Genomic DNA, 17,432 nt, shown 5'->3' on the forward strand with positions numbered 1-17,432 from the left:
ATACTCTGTATTCATTTTAAGAGATCGGTACCGCTACTGTTGGCTGGGACCCGGCTTATGACTAATGTTATATCATAGACCTAATGGAAAACAGAAGATTTAACTGGATAGAAAGGCAAAATAAGCAATTGTTAGTACACAGCGCTATATAATATAATGACTGCAATATACTAAGAAGATAAAAAACTTTCATGGGAGTGCTTCTTTAAAATTTTGCTGAAAATTCCTGCTGGAGGAGAGAAGAGGAAGCTATGTCTTTCCCAAACTGGATTGTAGCTCTTCATATGGTTAGCTGAGAGAATCAAATAATAAAAGATACTGGCAAAATAAAAACATGATTATTTTGATGGAATTATTTTCTATTCATATGTTTTTTTTTTCCAGTTTGGAATGTTTGTGTGCATCTCCATATACTTTCAGATCAGTTTCATATATCATTGAATGTTAGAGTTGAAAAGGACCTCAAGGATCATCTTGTCCAACCACCTGCTCGATGCAGGATTCACTAAACCATTTCAGACAGATGTCTGTCCAGCCTTTGTATGAAGACTTCCATTGAAGGAGAACTCACCACATCTGGTTGCAGCCTGTTCCACTCATTGATCAACCTCACTGTCAAAAAGTTTTTTCTAATTTCTAATCTGTATCTTCTCCCTTTCAGATTCATTCCATTGCTTCTTGTGTTTTCATGTGCAAATGAGAATAAGGAAGATCTCTCTACAATGTGACATCGCTTCAGATTTTTGTAGACAGCTATTAAGCCTCCTCTTAACCTTCTTTTTCGCAAGCTAAACATTACCAGATCCTTTAACCGTTCCTCGTAGGACATACTTTGCAGTCCACTCACCATCCTGGTAGCTCTTTTCTGTACTTGATCCAGTTTTTAAATGTCTTTTCTAAAATGTGGTGCCCAGAACTGGACACAATATTCCAGATGAGGTGTGACCAAGGAGGAGTAAAAGGGGTTAATTACTTCACGTGATCTAGACTCTATCCTTCCCTTAGTACATCCTAGAACTGTGTTTGCCTTTTTTTTGCTGCTGCATCACACTGTTGACTCATGTGCAGCTTGTGTTCTATTAATATACCCATCTTTTTCACACGTGCTGTTGCTCAGTTCCATTCCTCCCATTCTACAGTTGTAATTTTTGTTTTTCTTGTCAAGATATGTAATCTTGTATTTCTCCCTGTTAAATACCATTCTATTAGTCACTGTTCAATCCATTGTTCAAGCTTATCTATATCCTTCTGAATCCTTTCTCTGTCTTCTCTAGTATTAAGGCCCCGTCACATAAAGCGATCTCACTAGCGAGATTGCTGATTTTGTGATGCCACAGCGATCTCGCCAGCAAGATCTCTGTGTGTGATGGAGATCAGCGACTGGCCCCACTGCCAGGTATCGCTAATCGTGCTTGATCGGCCTGGGCCATTTTTTATCGCTGGTCTCCCGCTGGCCAGCATGCATCACTGCATGTGGCAGCGAGAGACCAGCGATCAGCGATGCTGGAAGCTGGTTTCTAATGTAAACAGCGGGTATCCAGGAGCCGCAGCTCTTGGATACCCGCTGTTTATCTTGGAAACTGGTGTTCATGCTTGCTCGTCTTAGTGACAGCTCACCAGCGATCAGCCAAATGATTTCCCAGCGATCCCATCAATGTCAGATCGTTGGTGGGATTGCTGGGACATTGTTATGTGTAACGGGGCCCTTAGCTATCTCTACTAGCTTTGCATCGTCTGCAAATTTGATTAGTTTACCTTTAGTTCCCTTATCTAGATCATTTATGAAAATATTGAACAACACTGGGGCCAGGACAGAGCCTTTTGGTGCCCGACTTGAAACCCTTTTACAATTGCATGTGCAACCATTTATTACCACTCTGAGTATGATCACTGAGCCAGTTATGAATCCACTTAACCGTAGCCTATTCTTGGTCATTTTTTTCAATAAGGAGAGCTTGAGATACTTTATCAAATGTTTTGCTGAAGTCAAGATGTACTATATCTACCGCATTTCCCTGATTTACCAAGTCAGTGATTCCATCATAGAAGGAAATTAGATTAGTCTGGCATGACTTGTTTGCTACAAACCCATGCTGACTCTAGTTAATTACTGTATTCTTATCCAAGTACTTACATACATGCTGTTTAATAATTTGATCAAAGATCTTTCCTTGTATAGAATTAAGGCTCACTGGTCTGTAATTTCCTGGCTCCATCTTCTTTCCTTTTTTGAAGATAGGGACAACATTTGCCCTTCTCCAATCTTCTGGAACTTCTCCTGTTTTCCAGGATTTTTCAAAGATTCTGGCCAGTGGTTCTGTTAGTTCCTCTGCTAACTCTTCCAGTACCCTAAGATGTAATTCTTTTGGACCAGGAGATTTAAATTAATTTAAATTAGCTGTGTTCCCTCACCATCCAAATATATTACATCCAAAGCAATGCTTTAACCCACACCAATCACCCATATATCACGTTATTGTTCATTGGTTAGTAATGAAAACCTAGAAACTTAATGAGTAATTAGTTCCTATGGATTATACAAATCATCACGTCATGCTAAGAAACAATCACCATATGTTATGAAAATTCAGGCAAAATGATGTTTAGCATTAAAAGGCAGAGATTTATTTTCAGAATCCCAGTGTATGTATCCTGTACATCTCAGTGTCTAACTTGAGATTTACTGTAGGTGTAGGCGAAAATGGAACTACAGAACTGTTTTATAGGCAAGTGCTAGAGAATGTAGAACATTCACATCCGCTCCACAGTTTTTCGTTTTCATCACAAGCAGTACATATTGCCTGTCCCATCTTAACTCAGTAAGTCGGCACACACTTTTGTTTTTTTACTGCAAATGAGTGTGAAAAAGTATACATAGTAAATCAAGATAAGAAGTTCAAACAATGTACCAAAGCAATAGCACAAGTCACATCTGTACAAGTATCATTGTTTCACTTTTATAATTAGCTTTAAAACCTTGATAGAGAGATGTGTTACAATCATTAGTAGACCCCAAGAGATGAGATTAATTTATTTACTAGCGCCTCCGTTACAGAGACTAATACTCATATACTTTTTTCTTAACTCTCAAATATATTTTACAATTACCAATTTTAAGTCAACATACGGCATTTATTTACATTTACCTATACAAATGGTAGATTCCATTACTGTGCTACTACATTCTTCAAAAACTAACACCCCAGAGAGGAATGCCTGGCGTTACAATAGGGCCTCACCTGTTCTCCCCAAAAGATAATTCTCTACACTATGGTAAATGTGACTGTGATACAGGTTTTGATCCCTGTACTGTATGTGTATTGGGGAACAACTTTCAATATCTTTGCATTGGACACATCATGCCGGTAACATATATAAGCATGCGCTGCCTCCAAGTTTAACATCACATAGATTTGTAGAAAGGCTGCCACAGTTTTTTGTTTTTCTTTTACAATGTAATATAGAGAAATATAAACTTCAATCCGGAGCCCACGGATGAAAAACTATTAATAAAAAAAGAAAAAAAAAAAGATTAGCCACCAACCGTTGAATGTGCACCATCAACATCTTTTGGTTGTGACATTGCCTACTGACTCTGTTACCAGAACAGAATTCAAGCAGCAGCCCTCATCTGAGGCTATTATTCCTCAGCTATGACATACATGTATTTAACTTCCCATATCACATCTGTCCATCGCCATACAAAACAACCCAAGCTTTTTTCTGAGCTCTTGGCCTCCACTCATCGTGTGTATTCTTTGAGTTGTATACAACGGCTTTGTAAACTGGTCAATGACAGAGATTGTCTGTTGGACATTGTATCAGATAAATTCGGCATCACATTGTGATGATTTCAGTCTGTTAAAACGGGTGATTCAGCCTCTAACAATGGTTTACGGCACTTAGAAAAGAAATTGATGAAGACAGCTACGGTAGCTTGCTAGAAGCAAGTGACATGGTTTTTCCTAGCATGGGGGTATATGGTGATAAAGGATTAGCCACATACAAAGCAAGGTGGATTTATTCTCTTCAGAATAGTATGCATTGATTGTATTTCTTCAGGTTCTGTTTAGGAAGATGTTTAAATGTCTTCCCATTGGCATGTCTCCGTACTACCACAAACTCATTTCTGCAAAGCTTCATCCTGATGTCCAGAAGTTGTCTGTCATTAGTGCACATAGCCGGAAACGTAGAGGTGAGCAACAGTCAATAGAAAGTCTACAGGTATGTACAGCAGAAGTCACTAAGTTTGTGTCATACAATATTTCCCTTTTTTTCATCCACATCAAAGGCAGGAATACAAGAAGGCATTGTTAGATGTGGTGGACAGACATGCGAGCCTGCTGATTAACAGATACAGTTTTAAGGCCTTTGTCTATGTATGCTGAGTTACATAAAGGCATAAGCACGGAGTAGGAAAGACAGTGAGAGACAACCAAACATAGACGGAAGAAGAAAATAAGCAAAAGAAGAGATAGGCTCAGGATAAAAAGATACAACTTATTAATGGCAAATATCAATACTGTGTATTGTACAGATGGAGAAGTTTGTGTTGCTTGCCCTTTGATAGCTTCTCAGCATCTTTGTTATATTAATACTGTCAGAGGTTATTATAACACATTTCATGGAGTTCAGCGGCTGTTCACCACATTCATTCATCAAGCCCATACAGGTAACACCATCAACGTCTAGCCAAGAATGTCAAGGTAAACGGGGGATGCCTTGGACAAGTTCTGAAGAAGGCTGTGGATTTCTTTGATGTTCAGCCTCATGTGAGGCTCCCTCTGCCAGCAGCCTAACATTAGATCATAGACTTCCTTCGGACAAGTGCGAGGTCGTTGCAAGACTCGGCCTTGAGTTATACACTCAATCACCTACAAGAGAAAAGGATAAAGAGATATCAGATGACTGTTAAGGCCCCGTTACACTAAACGATGCACCAGCGATCTCGACAACGATATGACCTTGTCAGGATCGCTGGTGCATCGCTACATGATCGTTGGGGAGCTGCCAAACAGGCAGCTTCACCAGCGATTAGAACCAGCGAGGACGCTAGTATCTAAGGTAAATATTGGGTAACTAAGTGGCGCGCGTCACTTAGTTACCCGATGTGTACCTTAGAAACCTGCGTGCTCACGCCGGGAGCTGCGAGCACGCAGGTTTCTAAGGTACACATCGGGTAACTAAGTGACGCGCCCCACTTAGTAACCCAATATTTTAACTTAGAGACCAGCTCCCAGTGCCTGCTTAGAGCGCTGGGAGCGTCTCTGATTGTTGGCTCCCGCTGCTGACCAACGCAGCGATGTGCGCTGGTCAGCAGAAGACCAGCGATCAAAAAACGGCCATGCACTGGTGAGATCGATGTGGCGTCACAAAATCAGCGATCTTGCTAGCGAGATTGCTGTGTGTGACGGAGACTTTAGAATGATCTTGTAGTCTCTTGTGCAATAGTAAGTTTTTTTTATTAAATAACACATGCAACTAATAATTTAATCTGTTTTATATAATTAGATTATGATCCTATGGTCCAAATAATTACAGTAACTTGAAAAAGTGTTCATACCCAATAGATTTTTTCACATTTTTTTCACATTACGCCCACAACATAATTGTATTTTGTTGAGATTTTTCTTTGATACTCCAACACAAAGTAGCAAGTATTTGCAAAGTGTAAAATAAATTATATATAGTTTTCTAATTATTTAAAAAATATATATGAAAATTATGACTTGCATTTGTATTCAGCCCCCTGTTGTCTGATATCCCTAAATAAAGTCCTGAGCAACCAATTGGCTCCGGAAGTCCCATAATTAGTAAATTGAGTTCACCTGTGTGTTATTCATTCTCAGTATAACTACAGCTGATCTGTGAAGGCCTCAAAAGTTTGTTTGAAAACATTAGGTATCAAGCAGCATCATGAAAATTAAGGAACACACCAGACAGGTCAGGGATAAAGTTCTGGAGAAAGGTAAAGCTGGGTTAGGTTATGGTGTACTAACAGTACACCGTGGAGTATTCACCCCTGTTTTTCGAAGTAGATATGGTATGAAAGATAGTGAAGAAGCATGCACTTTACATACAAGATATCATTTTGTTGCATGTTTTCTTTATGACGAAGTTCTCTTTTTGGGGTATACTGTTTAATTTTTAACAAAGATTCACAAAGTTATAAAGTACATGCAATATTCTTTGCACAAGTCTATGCCACATCAAAGCATTATATTTTACAAGGGTATGTTCATACAGGTTACATTGTAGCAGTTTTCATAAAGTCCTAAAAAACCCCTACATTTGGTTAGAACTACAAATTTTCATCCTTGCTGCTAAACTTTGCAAAGTTCATGCACGTATGTTGCAGATTTACTCCCCTGTGTATACAAAGCCCTTAGAATTGCACTTTTGTTGAATTCAGTTACAAGCAACTATTTTACTAATGGCAAAATTCCAAAATTATACTATTTATAGATTTCGATTTTGTTCAGTGCCAGGAAGTAGATGCATAACATTTGGCACTACCTACTTTTCGAGTTTTTTTCTCTAATTTTTATCCCTGAGATGAAATGACTATAACAATGCATGTACATTTGAATACTTTTTTAACATCAAATCTTCATCAGTAAGCAAAAGCTTTTACATGATAACTTATAAAAATTACATTTATGCACGTGCCCAAAATAATATTATTTTTAGTACTATGTTTCCCCCAAAATAAGCTTATTTTCAGGGGATATATTATTTTTTCCATGTGCAACAATTCACATTTATCCTTGAACAAAAAAAATCAGCATTTAATCAAATATACACATTGCACATACACATGTATATACACTGAACATGCATACACATGTATATACACACACTGCACATAGACATGCACTGCACATATATACACATGTATATTCACATGCACTGCACACAGTGTCGGACTGGGGTGCCAAGGGCCCACCAGTAACAAACTCCAGGGCCCCACTTTCCAACTACATGCAAATGTGACATTATCCTTAAATCACAAATGTACTGTATATATTAATGGATTGGATAGATTGTTAAATGAATAAGATGCTCCCTTTGTCTGTGCATAGTGATTCAAGTATATATTGCCAAATACTGCTCATATAACAGGGTGGTGACCCACTCTTAAACAGTGGCCCACTGGAGGATTCTCCTGTTCTGTGGGCCAGTCCAAGGCTGACTGCAAATAGAGATAAATGATATACAAACACTGCACCTACAATGCATAAAATCCAGGCTCCTCTTCAGTTCCTCTAGACTCCAGCATATAAAGGACCTTTGGCGACATCATGGTCACGTGACTGTGATGTCACCAAAGGTCCTTAGGCAGTCTTAACACCAAAATAGAAACGCTGGGAATTCCTAAGAGATTGAGGGGCCTTGGGCAATTGTCCACACCCCAGTGTTGGCCTGACTGTAACTAGGGCTTATTTGTGGAGCAAGGCTCCAAAATCCTGTAAAATCATGCTAGGGATTTTTGTTTGGGGTACTTCCATTTTTGGGGAATATCGTAGATTTTTAGAGTAGATTATAGTATATTTTTAGCAGTCAGTGGCCAGTCCTAAGGCAAACCCTATGTATATAGGAAAATAAACATCTTAGAACGGGTTATTCCCATGTCCCCTCTATGACTCAGAGCAGAAACACATGTAAAAAGAGCAGATCTATCAATGTATTGCAGGATCACTCTTTTATTTCAATGGGCATTATGTCTTATTGTATTTCGCCTTACACTGTCCTACCTCAGGACTAGAGATGAGCGACTTTTTTAGGGTCGAGTCGGGTTTCATGAAATACGACTTTTTCAAATGTCGAGTCGAACGAAATTAGCCAACTATCGTGAAAAGTCGAAGGTCCGACTGAAACACGAAACCCAATGCAAGTCAATGGGGAAGCAAAGTCGGCAGGGAGTGGAGGACAGTAAATACACATACATGCCAGACCGCTTTTTTAAAGTGCGCAAAAACTCTCTCTCTCTCCCCGGACGCTGCACATGTAATCTCGTTGCCCACTGTGTACGTCCTTGCTCATTGGCTGAAAAGTCACGTGCAAGCATTCTGGGAAATCTGACTTTGGCTAAAGTCGGCGACTTTTGAATTTGACCGACCTCTTTCGCTCAACTCTACTCAGGACGTTTTGAAGTAGCTTATTGGACTGTCCATGGGCTGGTTATCAAGATAAGCAACCTTTCTAATAGGAATTACAAACCTCATGAGTCTAAAAAAAGCTAAAACACAGTTAAAACACTGCCAAAACTTAATTTATGTCTCTTATATTAGACACTTTTCTCAGTGTCTGCAAACATACAATATATACAAACCTCATTATTTGATAGCTGATACCATGGTTGCTTGCCATAAGTGAAAATTTCCCATAGAACCACTCCTAGACTCCAAACGTCACTTTCTGTTGTGAATTTTCTGTACATGATACTCTCAGGAGGCATCCAACGGATAGGTAGCATAGTATGTCCTCCAACCTAGAGACAAAAAAAGGATTTGTTACAGTAAGATTTCTAATGTACTGTCAGAAAAGTGCAAAAACTTACCTAAAGAGGACCTTTCATGCTCATGTGACCCTGCTGACAACACCTCCCTCCTGGCACTTCTTGTTAGTAAAGCATTGGGAGGGGAAGTGGACAGCAGCATCGCAGGGTTGCAGCTGCTGGGGGGTGAGTGAGGAAAGTCACGGGAGTAACTGAGGAGTGAGGACAGGTAAGTATAATGTTGGCACAGTCCTAATTTTTTCTAAGAATGTTTAATAAAATGCTTTAATAGTCACACAAAGTGCAAATTAGAGTACAAATATCAACTATGGATGAGTTATACCTAGTAAAACCTATTAAAAGGTCATGCGGTGATATTTTTTGAATTTTAAAGCAGAAATGCATTCAATAAAATGTTCTTTTCACAGTCACTATAAATATCCAGAAGTTTATATTCACATAAAGAGTATCACTTAACAATGCATTAGCTCAGGATCTGACTTTTGTCATGGACAATATGGGGGCTGAGAAGAAACCAAACACAGACTGGACATCTGATACTCTTATGAGCCATAGACATTCCCGAGTCTGACGTATTCTGTATAAATTGACAATTAATATAATACTGGCTCCATTATGCAATAACTAACTGACATAAACAAGATTTTATTTATTTTCTAAGCTCGAGACCAGAGCACACCATACAGCGACTTACTTTGTTTTATGCACAATTAACTGCTTTGTGCCCAATGAGAGATACTTCACAAGCAATAATTCATGTAAACCAGTCTAATTCAGAGTATAGGCTGTTCTTAAACTTTGCTTTTTACATTATTTACTTTCTATAATTTCAATCTTTTTAAATGTACTCATTTTACATAATATTGGCGTTGGATTTTAACTAAACTACAACATCTGAGTTACTTTTTCCATCCTACGTTTGCATAGCTTTCCTTCCACACTACATTCAAATTAGCCCTGTCCTAGAGGGTAAAAAGTGATCTCACTAGTTCCCCTACTGGAGGTAGATACCATACCAATGTCAAACAATTTAACAAACCTTCCAAGATCGCCAGGTACCTTAGCCAACTCAGACACCTATCTTCAGACAGTTGTGATTGGGTGCCAGTACCTATACCCCCTAAAGCTACATTAAGGGTATCTCATTCAGCCAGCCAAACATTGCTTTTTACAGAGGAATGTCAAACATAAAGGGAATCTGTCAGCAGGCTTTTGCCATGTAATCTCAGGGGCTGGGACACTGATTTCAGGGATTTGTCACTTATTAGACTATGTGCTGTTGTTTCAATACAATGAGTGTTTTATAAGCAGGAGATTATCAGACTAGCTCCTGCATGCTAAGTGGTCCAACCACGCCCCCCAGCACCGATTAGCAACTTACTTTAAGTAGACAAGGTACACAGAACTCTGTGTCTCAGTGATGTGGGCGGGGTTAGCTTTCTCAGCTCTGCTTCATGCTACATCTAAAAACTCTGATTGCATAGAAGAACATTTTATCTCAGCATTTTATTATAGTCCACTTTATTCTCTGCTTTGCATAAAAAAGCTTGTTTGTACTGTCAACCAATAACCCAGATTATTAAATAATATATAAAGTAACAAAAATGGAAGATTAGAGAAATTTGACTGTATAATATTGCTTTACAACTTTTTCTTACTCCAGAGCACAAGGCTGGTGTGTAGTTTACTAATGTACATTTCTACACTTCTGAGTATATTGCTTCTATAGATATTGCTATATGAGTTAATATATCATGCTCACATGCCCTTGTGCAGTACTTCAGACCTTTTTTTAAGCTAAGCTTTGTTTATGCAAAAAGATCCCTTTAATAAAATACTGATAAACGCTTAGTGAGATGGTTAATGTGGTAAAGCACACATTAATATTAATTTTATTTCTAGTGATTCATCACATAATGGGAGTTGACGTAAAAAAACCCAATATATATAGTTTACATATACTGTGTATATATATATATATATATATATATATATATAAACATTTCCCATTTAAATTAAAAGAGAACAAAGACACTGAAAGTCAGTTAATGCGCCTAAAAGCCTAAGACACTCAATGCACAACTGTTTCCCTATCCATCATGGCTTTATTTATTGATACAGCTTCCCGTTATGTCTTCATCATCTGTTCAATAAAGCTTGACTCATTTCAATATATCACCGTGAATAACAACTACAAAAAACCCACAAAATAATAACTCCATGTAGTGGCAAGAACCACATATTTAATTGCCCAGATATAAATTAAAGCCCCTTAAAGAACAGTCAACAGGTCAACAACTACAGCTTTATTATGATCTCAATTTTGTGGTTTTTCAGAGCCATTATGATATGCTCATAAGAATTTCATAAAGCACCAAATGGCTCAGAGCAGCATAGGGGTAATTGCTTGGCCACAATAACCAGAAATATGTATTATGACCACTAGCATTGTGTATAATATTGTTGTGACTGAGTCTACACACTCGCATGGTAACATACAAACCAGGAGAGAAGCAGAACCTGCACTCCACAGGTCCCTGTTCAGACTAGGAAAGTCCCTGATCTGACCTTGATTTGTCCCTGCCTGACCATGGAGGTTGACACACTAAGATTACTAAATGGTACCATCACTCAACATTGACTGACCCTGAATGTCCTTAACTACATCCTCATTATAGACAAAAGCAGCAGCAAAGCAATAATATCTAAAGAAAAAATATACATTAACCCCTTTCCGACATCGGGCGTTATAGTACACCGATGTCTGACACCCTCCCTTTGATGTGGGCTCCGGCGGTAAGCCCACATCTTTCCCGGCATATGGCTGTTTTGAACAGCTGACAAGTGCCCAGAAGAACCGCGGGTGGAATCTCGATCCACCCGCAGCTATAACCCATTAAATGCTGCTGTCAAACGCTGACAGAAGCATTTAACATACGCTTCCGGCAATCGCGGGTCACCGGTGGGTTGGCATGACGACCAGAGGTCTCCTAGAGATCTTTATGGTTGTCACTGCTGGCTTGCTGTGAGCTCAACCCAGTGGTCAGCACTCATAGCAAGAGAGCAAATCTGCTACTTAGAGGAGACCTGATCACCGCCCGTATATAGCTGAGCTATCAGGTTATGGCAGCTTCTAGTCTCCCATAGAGACTATTGAAGCATGCCAAAAGTTAAAAAAAAGTTTTTAAAGATATAAAAAAATAAGTAAATAAAAGTTCAAATCATCCCCCTTTTGCCCCATTCAAAATAAAACAATAAAAAAAATCAAACACACATATTTGGTATCGCCGCATTCAGAATCTCCCGATCTATCAATAAAAAAAGGATTAACCTGATCGCTAAGCGGCGTAGTGAGGAAAAAAGTCAAAACGCCAGAATTAAGTTTTTTTGGTCGCCACGACATTGCATTAAAATGCAATAAAGGGCGATCAAAAGAATGTATCTGCACCAAATGGTATCATTAAAAATGTCAGCTCGGCACGCAAAAAACAAGCCCTCACCCAACCCGAGATCATGAAAAATGGAGATGCTATGGGTATCGGAAAATGGCGCAATTTTTTTTTTTAAACAAATTTTGGAATTTTTTTTCACCACTTAGATAAGAAAGAACCTAGACATGTTTGGTGTCTATGAACCAGTAATGACCATGAGAATCATAATGGCAGGTCAGTTTTAACATTTAGTGAGCCTAGTAAAAAAGCCAAACACAAAACAAGTGTGGGATTGCACTTTTTTTGCAATTTCACCACACTTGGAATTTTTTTTCCCATTTTCAAGTACATGATATCGTAAAAGCAATGTTGTCGTTCAAAAGTACAACTCACATGGCCATATTTATGGAAAATGAAAAAGTTATGGCTCTGGGAAGAAGGGGAGCGAAAAATTAAAGCACAAAAATAAAAATACCTCTGGGGGTTAAGGGGTTAAATAGAAGATGAGGCACAGGCCAATGAACATATTTACACAGTCACACAGGAAATACAGAGGAAAATAAACAGAACCAAAAAACAAATGGAAGACATGGAAACTTCTCAGAGCAGAAATGAAAGGGTGCTAGGGAGGAAGACACACAAAGAAGCCATAGGCTATGTGCACACGCTGCGGATTCTGCTGCGGATCCGCAGCGGTTTTGGTCCTGTGGATCTGCAGCAGTTTTTGCTGCTGTGTACAGTACCATTATAACCTATGTAAAATAAAAACTGCAGTGCAGACACTGCGGAATTTTCCGCACGGTTTTTCTGCGGTTTCAAAACCGCAGCATGTCAATTCTTTGTGCGGATTCCGCAGCGGTTTGGCACCTGCTCCATGGCAGGTGTCAAACCGCAGGGGAAAACCACAGGCTAAACTGCAGATAAACCTGTGGTTTTTGTCAAATCCGCGAGGAAAAATCCACAGGACAATCCGCAGCGTGTGCACACAGCCATAGGAAAGCAACTGATATTGCTAAAACAAAATAATCTCTAGCTAAGGAGCTGGAACTCCAAACACAATCAACCTTGACGTTTAGCTAGCAAAGAAGGCAGGTGCAAGGTGAATATAAATAGCCCCTCCCAAGAAGTGATAGGACAGGACCAAATAGGGAAGTGAGAGACAACCAAATAGCAGCAAATTAAAGAAAGGAAGGAAACTACAAAAACAAATCAGCATCTGGATTGAGACCAAACAGGCTTTGGCTCAAGAGACAGAGAAACGCAGCAATAGATCACTGGATCAAGTCCCAAAATCTGAGGCATGACAAGTCTACTCATTGAATGGATGGGACCTAAATTCTTAGCATTTTCAAGCACATATTGATGAGCTATTCAGGATAGGTTATCAATATGAGAGCCAAAGGAGTCCAAAACCCCTGCCTATTATCAATATCAGAGCCAAAGGAGTCCAAAACCCCTGCCTATTAAATGGTACAATCTCCAGTGGTGGCCAAATGTAAACACATGGAACAGAATAGCAAAGCTCAGCTCCATTCAATGTGTAGCTTCTGGATTCAAGGACTGTAGAACAGTTCCTGGTCTGTTCTGCAGTACTCAGCAGCAGCCACTACACATTGAATGAAGCTTCAATGTGTTTCCATCACTGTCATTTCATTTGTTTACACCTGGTCAGGGCTTTCAACAGCTGATTGGTGCAGGTGCCACTTACCTCTCTTCCTCACTGTCACCTCTCCAGTCCTCGTTGCATCTTCTGATACACGCCACAAGTGCAGAAATCTCTGGGCCTTTCACACTAAGCTGGAACTTCTGGCTCTTATAAGGTCCAGGACGGTTCTGTGTATGCATGCACAAGGTCACAATATGCGTTGAGGACTGATTGGATGACGGTGAGGAGCGGAGGGGCTGGAGAGGTAAGCGATAAGGATTATATAATGAATTTACTTCATTTATTATGTTCTAGACCCTAGAGAAACCTTGAGGCATAATGTGCAACATAAATTGAATAACTTATCTGCAAATTTCCCAGGAAAATCAACGCGAACAGGTGAATTCAAATTTTACCTGATCCACTCATCTCTATTAATTGATTTATCTTGACCGAAGAACCCTTTTGAGGAATATAAGAACAGGTATTTTGGGCTAAAATTAATTTTTGTATTGGGTTTCAGTACAATTTTTGCACCATTTGGCTCTTTGGCAATTTGCATCACTGCTCATTGCTTGCTGAAAAATTAGATTAATTAGGAATCCATAAGTGAGTTCTCTATGATGGGGAGTTTGAAACTCTTTTATCTGTCTTTTATTGAATTTCTCTCAGCTATTTTTATGAGAGGAGCTCAGTAAAAGGCAAATAAGAGATACAAACTCCCCATCGGAACTAGCTCTCTGACAAAAATGTACGGTAGTTAATCCCAACGTTCAGCCAACAAACAATAAGTTGTGAGACCTGCAGCCTAAGGGTGTGTGCACACGTTGCGGATTCATCTGCGGATCCGCAGTGGATTTGGCCTTGCGGATCCGCAGCAGTTTTTCAAGGGATGTACAGTACCATGTTATCCTATGGAAAACAAAAACTGCCATGCACATGTTGCAGAAAATTCCGCGAGGAAACGCAGCGGTTTATTTTCCGCAGCATGTCAACTCTTCGTGCAGATTCCGCAACGTTTTTACACCCATTCCATTATGGGAATCCGCAGGTGTAAAAACGCAGGCGAAATCCACACAAAATCCGCTATAAATCCACGGGAAATCCGCAGTAAATCCACAGGTAAAATGCAAGTCTTTTTACCTGCGGATTCTGCAGATTCCGCGCGGAAAAATCCGCACAGGAATCCGCAACGTGTGCACATACCCTAAAGGTTCAGGCGATGCACAACTTCTAATGAAACTCATTTACAAAACTAAAATGTATGAGAAAAAATGTAAAGTAAAAAATTGACCCAAACCATCTACAGTACATCCTTCTTGTTGCACGACGCGTGTATTGACTCTTCCGAAATGAAGGACTTCACACTTTATGTGGTTGATAACATTTAAAACAGTTATAAAAATAAATATTAAGTTGTACTTAATTGACTAAATTGCAAGTACAGCATAAAGTTACAATGAAGAGATGAGAACATTTGTAACTTTGTAATGAACTTTGTGTTTCACGTAAAAAAACTCATGGATGATAAGAGCTGCTCACTACAACATTGGATACGCTATCATAGAAGCTCAGCTAAAGAAATGATGTCAGCCCCCTCACAGAGGAATAGTGCTATAGTATAGGTATCCCAAGTGAACATGACTAACTCCCATTTACTATAAAAATGAGCAATGGTCACATGGGAATTTATTGCATTAATTCATTAAGTAAAAAAAAGTAATGAGATCATGACATGTGGCCTTCTCTCAACCGTCTAGAACTCTGATTATGGATTAATGTAAAATTAAAAGGGGACATGCTGTCCATCTTCAGCTTCCAAATCACAGGTGACTTTTACATCCGGCAAACGAGACCACATATCTTAGCTACCTTAAACTGCAATCACAATGAAATTATTTTTGCACAATTATACGTTAACACAGTGTTCCCCAACTCCGGTCATCAAGAGCCACCAACAGGTCATATTTCAGGATTTTCTTAGTATTGCACAAGTGTTGGAATTCTTGTCTGTCCAGGTGATGCAGTTATCACCTGGGCAATACTTAGGAAATCCTGAAAACATGACCTGTTGGTGGCTCTTGAGGACCGGAGTTGGGGAACACTGCGTTAACCTATAAAAGAACATAGGTCCCGATTCATTAAGACTTGTATTTTGTACTCCAGTCTTAATGATGAGCATGTAGGAATAAAATAGCATGGAATTAATAAAGAGGAGCACACCAGTTAATGAATCTTATCAGTGGTGTGTGCCTTGCCAAAGATGTTACTCCAGTTAGGGACTGGAGTAACATTTCTGATGTAAGAAAAGCCACCATTATCGATGAATTTGGTGGGCAAGTGTAGCTCTTCCCAATCTCCATCCATTTTTGCCAGAGTTGGCCGAAACTGGGGTTAAAACACCAAGTCCCAAAAATGTCTGCAACTCGGTGTTGCAAAAAAAGTGTGACTTTTTAAAGTGTTTTACACCATTTTTGTGAATTGATGAACAGAGGCTTTAATATATTGCTCGTTATACATCACTGAGGATTTCAATCTCCTAGTAAAGGCATAAGACCATAGCATAGAATAATGGTGGACAGATTGTAGAGTAGGTTCATGAGAACTCCCCATACCTATACATATATACTGCTTCATAATTTTCCTAATTTTGTAGTCTTATCATACTTTTATGTGTCATTCACATCATTTTCACACTGACGTTTCCTTACATGGATAAATTATAAGAGGAAAATAAGTGTGGCAAACTCCTAAAATGTTGAACTCATGCTACAATAGTAAAATCATGGCGCATTTGGTCTTATATACAAAAAAGGTGTCACAGATACCTTTAAAGGCAGTTTTGCATCGATCATAATTATATCATACTATCTAGAAGCAAATATGAGTAATGTGACACCACTGAGTAGATCATGTTCTAGTGCTGTAATGCAATTCGCCATCTTTACAGCCTTGATGTTACCATAATATATTTATTTCCTATTTAAAAATGGGATTACAATCGGGGTTGTGGTAATCTCTGCTGAAGAACAATTCATGTTTGCATTCTAAACAGACAGCACAATAGCCACACGAGGGCGCTATAGTGAAGCCATTCCTTGTTTTTAGGAAGCAGGCATTGCAATATGCTGAGAGGTAATATACCGAACAGCCAGGCTTATTTAATCCCTATTTTCAGATATTAACTAATTGCCCTTTTTCTTCCCAAATCATATAAAAATACTGTAAAACAAAATATATTTCAATATAATAATGGACCAGGCTTACTAAAGGCTCTGTGTACACATGTACCTGTATATTAATGGGGTTGTCCTCTTTCAGACAATGTTCTGCATCAGCTGCAGTTTGTTAAAATGACAACAAATCGCATTCAACCTACGTTTCCGGGGTCCACCAGTGAGTCTTCCGCAACTGCTCCTGGTGTCTGGTATTGGCTGTGAAGCTGACGTCATGTCGACAGTGGGGCAGGCGATCAGTGAGCTCAGCGACTCTGAAAGGGCATTCTGTCTACACTAAAAAAGTCACTGAGCTCCCTGATTGGCTGCCGCGCTGTCGACAGGCAAGAGAATGGTGGGCAACTAAGTTTTGTGTATGGAAAAGCAATGCTGGTCCAGGGGTATTCCCATCTCCAAGAGCCTATCCCAATATGTAGTAGGTGTAATAATAATAGCAAATCCCTCCAATTAGAAATGTAGTATAGTTTTTCTGATTTGCTATGTCTCTTTCCTCATGTGCAGGGCATTGCAGGACCTTAGGTATCCAAGGTTATGACCACTAGCAGCTAGCTAACTAACTTTTACTATATCTATGCCTGCATAGCAAATCAGAAGAACTATAC

The 17,432-nt window shown here is 39.2% G+C and overlaps 1 protein-coding gene across 5 annotated transcripts in view; it reads right to left on the minus strand.

Annotated features, from left to right (window-relative positions):
• Positions 1-2,602: 2,602 nt before the first annotated feature.
• NTRK2 (neurotrophic receptor tyrosine kinase 2) overlaps positions 2,603-17,432 on the minus strand; it is a 468,765-nt gene continuing 453,935 nt past the window's right edge. For all 5 annotated transcript variants that reach the window (XM_073546013.1, XM_073546015.1, XM_073546014.1 and 2 more), the window contains 2 exons: positions 8,333-8,491; positions 2,603-4,874 (listed from right to left, as the gene is read on the minus strand). In XM_073546013.1, coding sequence (XP_073402114.1) covers positions 4,689-4,874; positions 8,333-8,491 — 345 coding nt within the window. In that variant the 3' untranslated portion in view covers positions 2,603-4,688. The remainder of the gene's footprint in view (positions 4,875-8,332; positions 8,492-17,432) is intronic.

The sequence above is a fragment of the Dendrobates tinctorius genome, unplaced genomic scaffold, assembly GCF_039654945.1.
Source record: "Dendrobates tinctorius isolate UK_male_01 unplaced genomic scaffold, ASM3965494v1 ptg000144l, whole genome shotgun sequence".
NCBI lineage: Eukaryota > Metazoa > Chordata > Amphibia > Anura > Dendrobatidae > Dendrobates > Dendrobates tinctorius.